This window comes from Gavialis gangeticus, unplaced genomic scaffold (assembly GCF_001723915.1).
Source record: "Gavialis gangeticus isolate Ggan-Ray unplaced genomic scaffold, GavGan_comp1, whole genome shotgun sequence".
NCBI lineage: Eukaryota > Metazoa > Chordata > Crocodylia > Gavialidae > Gavialis > Gavialis gangeticus.
Genome location: NW_017729032.1, coordinates 230,952,904 through 230,962,337, shown reverse-complemented (window position 1 = coordinate 230,962,337; position 9,434 = coordinate 230,952,904). Strand labels below are relative to the sequence as shown.

Below are 9,434 nucleotides of genomic sequence, written 5' to 3'. Positions count from 1 at the left end.
TGGGGGGGGCGGGGGATCCACCCTCCTGAGCATCCCCCTCACACAGTCCCCTCACAATCCCCCTACACCTACCCACACACCCCACACCATCCACACTCACCCACCCACACTTTTTCCAACTCACGACCTGCAAACCCCACATCTCCCCATCACATGCCCAGCTGCCGGGCACACTGAGACCTGCTGGCAGGAGCTGTGGCTGCAGGAGCAGCTGTTCCCACATCCTAGTTAGTGAAGGGCTTGGGGGAAGTTCCAACTGTTATATGATAAGAAAATCAAAAGCAAACATCAAAACATATTAATATTTAGAATTTATTTTATTATGATAAACAAAGACACTGGTAGGCTTCCAAATTGCCTTACAATTGTAAATATATCAATAAAATATTGCCCAACTAGTATGTATGTATGTGGCCAGGAGGACATGCTTTGACAGTTCAAAGCAGGCCACGACACTGACAACATCTTTCGGTCAATAGCTGCCCAGATGGCAAGGTGGCAGCATACATGGCAGTAGCACTGCAAAGACCAGCCGTGCAGCCACAGCTCACTGGCAGCTGGCTCAGGGGTGCAGATGTCTCTGCTGTGGCTGTACAGTCCCCATATGGGTTGGGCAGGTGTGCAGCCTTGGGGCCACATGCTGTCACAGGTGCTCAGCAGGTCACAGCAAGGTAGCAGCCCCTACTTCCAGACTGCTACAGTGGCTAAAGGGTGCAGGGAACTCTCGGTTAGGGCTGCTTCAGCAGTCCAGCTCGCACAAGAGGTAGTGTCTCAGATACCCAGTGGCTGGGGCCAAGAAGCTCCTGAGAGCAAGTAGCCCTAAGCTGCTCACCAGGACAGCTTTTTATACTGCTGAGGCCAGCACAGGTGCTGCCCCAGCCTCAGGCTGGCTACAGATCCAGGAGGAGCCAGGCAGGGTTATTTTGCCTCAAGTGGCACAACTTGCTCCACACCAAAGTGCATGTCTGGGTGTGTGCACTAAGGCAAAAATCCTTGGCTCAAATTTGTGCTGCTGCAAGTGCATGTGTCTGCATGTATGGATGCATCCAAAGAAGTTTTCTAATTTATGCACAAATTTCGGAATAAATTAAAGTTTAATAGTTTGTAACTCCATTTTCTGTTATAGGCATCTGTCGTAAAAGTGTAAAAGTGCAAGGACAATTACAATGCAATTAAAAACATGAATGATCTTTGATAGAAAACTCTCAGAACATCTAAATTATTTATGAAACTAAAGGTCTAATATAATAAGCAATGCAGTTATATAGTAACCTCCCCCCCTGGTTCAGTAGCCAATTGAGGTCAATGGAAAGATGGAAGCTGACACTAAATCTTAGTATACAGTTATACTGTATTATAGAATATCTTATTCACTTCAAAATATGATCAGGTAGAAATATTTTTCAGACATTACCTTTTAAAATCTTGCTTTGTCCTGTCCCTTCAAAAATATCCAAGGTATCTCCAAATTCTTGCGTTTCAAAAGAGGTGAAGTTTAGTTTAATGGATAACCCTCGAGTCACACTATTGTAGCCAAAAAGAAAAAAAAATGAAAACAAAAAGATTATGTTCAGCAGTAATTTTCTTCATCTATCGTAAAAAAACCAAACAAACCCACAAGTACAACAGTTATTTACTAGACCATTCAGAAATTATATGGTAACTGCATTAAATGTATTTATAAGCTGAGGAGATTTGCCTTGGATAATTATATGGTGGACTGGGTAGCAAACTGGCTCAGGGGTTGCACTCAGAGGGTGGTGGGGGATGGTCCAGTGTCAACCTGGAAAGATGTGTGCACTGGAGTCCCTCAGGGGTCCATTCTGGGGCTGGTGCTGTTCAACATCTTCATCAGTGATCTGGAGGAGAGGGTGCACCCTGTCCAAATATGCAGATGACACAAAAATATGGGATGAATCTAACAACCTGGAGAGGAGGAACCAGATCCAGGCTGACCTCGACAAGTTGGGGAAGTGGGCAGAGAGCGACAGGATGCAATTCAATAAGGACGAGTGCAAGGTGCTGTATCTAGGCAGAAAAAAAACTGCCATCGTACCTACAGGCTGGGGGGTGACTTTCTCAGCACCACTGAGGCAGAAGGAGATCTTGGAGTCACTGTTGACTCCAGGATGAACACGAGTCATCAATGTGATGAAGTAGTTGGCAGAGCCAATCGCACCTTGTTGTGCATCTGTAGATGTTTCACGAACAGGTCCAGGGAGGTGATTCTCCCTCTCTACACGGCAGTGGTCAGGCCACAGATGGAATACTGTGTCCAGTTCTGGATGCCGCAGTTCAAGTGGTAAGCAGACAACCTGGAGAGGGTCCAAACAAGAGCCACTCATCTGATTGGAGGCCTGCAGGGAAGGCCCTATAAGGAAAGGCTAAGGAACCTTCACCTTTTCAGCCTCTGCAAGAGAAGGCTGAGGGGGGACCTTGTGGTGGCGTACAAATTCACAAAGAGAGAGCAACACGAAGTAGGCGATGATCTGTTTACCAGGGCACCCCCTGGAACAACAAGGAACAATGACCATAAGCTATTGGAGAGTAGGTTTAGACTGGACATAAGAAAAAAGTTCTTCACCGTCAGGGTTGCCAGGATCTGGAATGGGTTCCCAAGGGAGGTGGTGCTCGCTCCATCCTTGGGGGTTTTCAAGAGGAGACTGGACAAGCACCTAGCTGGGATCACATGATCCCAGATTTGGCGACATTTTTCTTCCCTGCCAGGGGCAGGGGTTGGACTAGATGGGACACTGAGGTCCCTTCTGACCTTTGAATTAATTACTTATTTATATTGCTTATTTTAGATTAAGTTCTACATTTCACACAAATGGCAAAAGAGAAAGAACATGAACCCTGCGTAAAAGTAAGAATGAAAACTCCAGAGAAAATGTTATGTATGCATAATACGTCTTTCAGGGCTTGAACCTTCGCATAATTTTGAATAAGAAATTCAGGTAGGCAGTTCTCCAGAAACTGCTCATTAATTTAGACACAGCTTTTAGAAACAGTGCTCATTGTAAGGATTACTTTACCATGTAAAGTAGTTCCATTTGACTTAAAAGAGGCTATTTGCGGAATGTCAGGAGTAAAACTATCAAAATTTTCCTCTTATATCCACAACACATCTTCTTGTGCCAAAAACAAATTGAAGCTTATGAAATTTGAGTATCTGTACATGTGCTTCAGAGCGGGGGTAGGGGGGGAGCGCTTTAATTAGAGTGGCTATGAGACCTGCTCCACTTAAAGTGTCCACAGTATCACGTGTATTCAATGTCCCACGCTTCAAAATGGTGGCTGGGCCACTTAAACTAAAGCTCATTGGATGAGCTTTAGTTCAAGTGCCCCCTCTGCCATTTTGAAGCATGGGGACGCTGAGTAGACATGACATGGGAGCTGATGAAGAGAGTTAATTAACATGCTCCAGCACCCTCAATTTATCGAGTTTGCTCCAACGTCTGCTAAACACATTCTGGATGCATGCTGTGCAGAAAATTCTCAAATGTAAGCCAAAGATGCCTCCCTACTTTCCCAATCTCAGACCCTGTATTATATTTTTAAATGGTCCTCTCAATACCCTTCTAAAATTAAACATTTTACAACTTTAAAAATCCACAGTCCAAGTGAACTAATTTTCTCAGACCACCCTGAATTTGTTGTTCTCCGAGACTGCAATTCCCAAGAAAAGTCCAAATGTAGTTTTAATGACAGCATTCTTGCCAGAATGCCAGAAACCACAAGGACAGAAGTATAAAACAGGTATTTATGCATCTTGTAATTCTCTTTAGTTTTCTTTTGCATCTTTGTGTAGATTAAATCATGAAAAATAATATATGAAAATGAAAAGGCCAAGAAGAAAATTGTGAGAAGTAAATGGGGGAAAAACTGGCTACACAATTGCAATCAAGCTATTGCTGTGCTTTGATTTTATATTTTTTATTATGAAATTACATCTTTGGTTGGGCAAGAAAAGAGAAAGTGTAAAATCTTCTCTCAAAGTGTCACAGTAGGGCTTTCTGGTTATTTGGTGAAGAAAAGGATGGAGAAAGATCACACTTGGTTGTACTGCAAGTTGATTTTTCAAAGGTTTCTACAAGAGGATTTAAAAATGAATAACAACATGAATCCCAATGGTGAGTGAAAAATTCAAAAGATTCCCTAAAGAAACAATTGTGTCCTAAAGAAAGACAGTCTCTGGGTTAGGAGGCACCCAACTGATCTTTTCAGGCTCTCTTTGTAAAGGTTCTCAAATTTTTCTAAGCCAGACTACTGGAGAATAAAACTAGAAGGTTATTTTACTAATTTAGCAACATGCAGCTACAAAGATTTGTTGCATCATTAAGGCATTGTTAGAAATAAAGCATGAACTTTAAGAAGTCTGTATTTTGACTGTTCCTTAAATTGTGGCATTCCAAGGTAAACTGTGAGATACTGGACAATTTCTTACATTTTCATTTTATTTGTGATACTCTGTTCATTCACTTTGCAAAATAATCCTAGCATTTCTGTAAAGGAAAAAGTAATGCAACTAATTTGATTTGTTGATTTTTAAATTCATATAAATTTACAGGTAAAAAGTCAAGAAGGTAGTATTTCATGAAGTATTTACAAGGGAGGTATCTTACTCCAGGCCTGCATTGAGGTTTGTGGGAGCAGTCCCTTCCTGTAGATAGACCATGCTGACTTTGATAGGGAGACCTTTGGGTCATTACATCTTTCATAGATAAGTGGGCCATGCTTGTCTTTTGTATTTAAATGGGGTAGTTTAATAGAAAACATGGATGCAGTTTGAATTTTACACTTTGTGGGGAGGACAAGGGATTTAATAGTTATATGCAAAACTAAAAAACTGCTAAGTGTATAACAGATGGACAGGACTTGGGAGGGCACCTCAAAGCAGTCCTTTCTCACTCATGAGAGGAAGGACTGCATATATCAAAAAGAAATCAAAAGGCTTAATTCATTGCTACCCATTTAAGACAAAAGGGGAAATGGAGTACCTGACTTACTAGAGCACTCTCAAAGGCTTGGAATTTTAAAGAAGCCTATGGGAATTAGGAGCTAAGTGGCACAGAGTTTAAGCAAGACTTGGGTGGTCAATTTCCTTGCTCTAGTTTAAAAAATATTACCCCAATTCAAGAATTCTCAGAGGGGAAATCAGTATACTATCTTTTACAAAGCCATAACTGAATCACTGCCTTTCCTCAAAGCAGTACTTCTGAATGAGCCAACTGGTGAAAAGGAGATGAGATTTCCAGAATAAGTTAACACCCATATTTTTAAAGGCATTTAGGCACCTGACTCCATTGATTTCAACTGACATTTGATGCCCAAATACCTTTAGAAATATGGCCCCAAATGATATAAAAGCACAAAACACATTTCTTCCCAAATGAGATGTGTTCACCTAAATCATGTTGGTATTTTCTGAAAATCCCACCTGTTAACAGTGATAATGTCAGTCTTAAAATAACTATTTTGAAGGTAATTTTTCAAGAAATACTTTTATGAAATACTACATCATGCTATAGACTGGCATAGCAATTTAATGGGAAAATGGTGGGCTCCTTGTTTTAATGGACTATTTATTGTATACTTTGCAGGATATAATAACTGGAAATATAATAAAGGAATAAGTGTTGAATTATAGGGAATAACCATGCCTCACAAAAAGAGAACACGGGTAACAAAACATGATGAAGCTGCTTACCGTATAATCCATCGGCAAATAATATTTGAATTATAGGGCTTTGGATAATTAATAGAGTTGAAATACCCAGAAGAGCCAGTTAACACAAATTTTCCATCACAAGTTGTGGCTGTAAAGAAAAAAGTTTGTCAAGTAACAGTGTGGAAATCAGAAGTACTGCCTGACTATAAACCCATTGAACAACTAGAAAGTGTTATCTAAATAACAATGCAGTGCTGGCAGGCATAGGGAAGTGAAACCCATTCAGCTTTTCCCCACCTCTAATTCCTGATCTCACAATATATCTGTAGTGGCTGAGGATAGCTCATTCAGTCTTGGTTTTTCTCCAGAGCTACCTCGCTTCCCACAGAAATCAATAGAAACAATACATGTTCTCTCACCCTATGGCCTTGTTCCAGACCCAAAGAGAGTGCCTGGGCTTGGTGTTGCAGCCACTAGCCTGCACTCTTTACTCTCTCAGTTTAACTCCAGCATAGTCTTTCACCCTTGTCCTGCCTGGCTATAGACCCTGGGAGAGTCAACAGTGGTGTGGTGCTTGGGACTCGTCTGAGAGCTGGCCTACCTACTCTCTCCCTCTCAGTTGTTCTTCTCCCTCTCTTGGGACCCTAGAAGCCTTTCATCTCCCACAGGGCCAGATATAATTATCATTATCAGCTGTGCCCAGTCCTTCAAGACAGGCTTGTAAGCACACACTGCCTGCCTGCAGCCGGCTGCAGTCCCTTCCTCAAGATATGCAGCTTACTATACCATCCCATCCCATTTTACCTCAAAGATAACACATGTAAAAGACACTTTAATTAGGGAAATCCCTGCTGATCCAACCACATTTTAAAATCAGTCCTTGTTTTATTACTATTAACAATGCTTGTGGGAAAGAAGGATTTTGCCATAAGAGTTTCTCTCCCATAAAGCTTATTCTCTCTCTCAAGTCATAAAGTTATGTTTACACTACCAGGATTAATTTGATCCAACATGAAGAAAAAGCAAGTGAAGTGGTTCATTTGTCTGTCTTCCATAGCACTGAAATGAATCAGCCAGATACCCAATTCATATCCATTACAAACAATGCTGAAACAGATTTCACCAGCCTTTACTTTTAGATGGATGTTATTATTATTTTATTTAAATCAGTGAATCTAAACAACAATCCAAATAAAAACTGGACACATTTTCCCATATGCACTTTTGAAATCTATAGGATATTTGTTACTAAAAATTAAACTTAATATTCAGAATAACTACTAAAAATCAAACACAGAAATTAAACTTAATATTCAGAATAACTGTGGAACATTTATGGTACTTTAAAAAAGACTTAGAAAAAGAGTGCCGTATTATTTAAGCTTTCTGGGATTTTGTTTTGAATTTGCAGAGTATATTTAGTATATGTTAAATTCCCCATCTCAAGGTTAATCAAAGAGGGCAAAAGCAAGTTTCTCGGTTTGATGGACAATTAAGAGTTTTGCATTAATACCAGAAATAGGATTTTAATCTCTACTAATTATTAATAGAGTAATTATTATTATTATTTATTAATAGTGAGAGCTACATTAATATGTCTTTGAAATATGGTCCCATTGAAAAGCAACTCCATAAAATGACAATTTGGGGTCTACATCTTTAATCTCTCATTGGCTTCCAGGCCTACATCAGTTCAGGCTGTAAGTACAAAGTTAAGTCTAGCTATCACTACTAAAAATGCTTGAAGAACATGGGACTCAAACTTCTCCCTTACCACCGTGGCTAAAATCTCATTTATTTTACCAATTCTTTACCACCTGCTTAACTAACCATTCTGCTGATGATGCCCGAGTCAAAATAGACTTAATCTCCCTCTCTGAAATTTCTGGACTGCATATACTGACAACAGAAATAAATACACTGTAGAGAGTAAAGAAAGTGGATTTGGTTCTTGCTATGCAGAGAAAATTGGTCTGTAGCCAGTGGGCTCCAGAAAGATTTGCTTATACTTGGAAACAAATGCCAGAAAAAGATTCTTGGAAAGAATGAAGAGTTGCAAAATTACTAACCAGGACTCATTCCCTCCAGAATCATACAGAGATGCTAGATCTGTTTAGGGTAGCCTTCTGCATACTGACGTAAAGGTTCTACGGGGAGCCATTAACTGCAAATTAAAGAATGTAACAAAACAAGGTTTTTTGCAAAAACCCTTAGGAAGAATCCTTAGTAGAGAGAGAAGGAAACCTGTCTCAGTGACATGAAGCCAATGGAAACAGGAGACAATGGCAGACAGCACCAAATTGACTAATTTCTGCCCTGAAGACCAAGGTTGGCTTGAGAAAGGGATAGGAGTCTATATCTGTTTTCATAAAAGAGGCACCTATAGGGCATTATTATTTATCCAGTGCCCCCTAGTGTAGTCCTTTTTCACAGATATGTAACAAGGTAGGCCCCTTTCTCATTGACTTTACAACCTAAATTGATGAGAAAGACAGATAACAGCATAAAGGTATGAGCTGAATAACATGCAGGATTCTTTGTTTAATTAATTTATTTTGTTCTCTCATTCTCATTTCTTTAATCAACTTCTTGTCATATGATCCAAAACCAGCCACTCCTGCCATAGACTTTAGATTGACTCTAAAAGAACTACAATCCAAAGGGATTAAAGCAAAAATCAACAAAAACAACACCATCACCACTTTTGCAATCGGGAGGTTTCTCTAACACGCAGTTTTAGTTTCTAAAGAAACCAGCACAGGGCTAGGTGGAGTTGGCCCTTCTGACTTCCCTTCCCTCTCTGTAGACTTTGTGCTTCAGCTACTTCCCTCTGTGGGGAGATAAGGCTCGCTGATCAGAGCAAAGAACAGACAGGGCTGTCATGACATTTGTACTTCGTGGCTGGAGTCTCAGGAAAGCTCTGGCTCCAGGAAGAAAAGAAATCATTTGAGTCCAGTGTGGGGTTTCACAGAGATGGCTCTCATTGCCTCTCCAGTGCACAAGTCTTTAGCCAGCTTCAGGCACTTACCCTGGGATCTGGGTTTAAGTTGTAGGGTTTATGATGCCTCATTTGGCAAGACTCCAATGGCAAAACTCCAACTGACTTCAAAGGAGAAAGATCAATCCCATTTTATTTCCCTGGCAGTGCTCTTCCTCTGCTAAGGAAGGTATAGGTCGCTAACTTATGGTTATTTCATTTTTTTATTTTTAGCCAGGTAGTGAAACTGTGAAGGAGGTACACAAAAAATATGGTTGCAGACAAGAACATAGCTATTAGAGCCTTTGGAAGAAATCATGCCTTTGGGGCTGAGCTTCTGGACTCCTAACATCAGTATAAAGAAAAGGGCTGTTGTGTTGATGGAAGTGCCCATTAATGAATGCAGACCAGACTTTACACACATCTTTTGAGCCCTATATTGTCATTGCTAACAATTCTTTGCAGAGCCTATAGTTGCTGTCTGCCATAGCAGAGCCAGAGAAAAGTATTACATGACAATTTTAATCAATAAAAATAGAAAATAAAGGTGTTAGGTCACCTGTTGTCTGAATCTCTGCTGAAAAGCTTATGGAATTCACAGAACTATGTCAAAGGCAGGAAGAGACTTAGAATTGCTCCATCCTGTACTGCATCTTTAAACCATTGGCACATGCTGCACTCAGTAGTACTACAGGGAGTAATAGTCAGGAGGAAAAGAAAAAAAAAACCCAACTTAGTTGTTTAAAAGGAAATAGTGCCTTTGGGTGCAAGAGCTCTTGTAACAAG

The 9,434-nt window shown here is 40.4% G+C and overlaps 1 protein-coding gene across 1 annotated transcript in view; it reads right to left on the bottom strand.

Moving 5' to 3' along the window:
* Nucleotides 1-9,434, bottom strand: part of TMPRSS15 (transmembrane protease, serine 15) — a 151,773-nt gene that overhangs the window by 112,294 nt on the left and 30,045 nt on the right. The window contains exons 9-10 of the mRNA XM_019523896.1: nt 5,711-5,819; nt 1,415-1,524 (exon numbers count right to left, since the gene is read on the bottom strand). Of these exons, the coding sequence (XP_019379441.1) occupies nt 1,415-1,524; nt 5,711-5,819 (219 nt within the window). The remainder of the gene's footprint in view (nt 1-1,414; nt 1,525-5,710; nt 5,820-9,434) is intronic.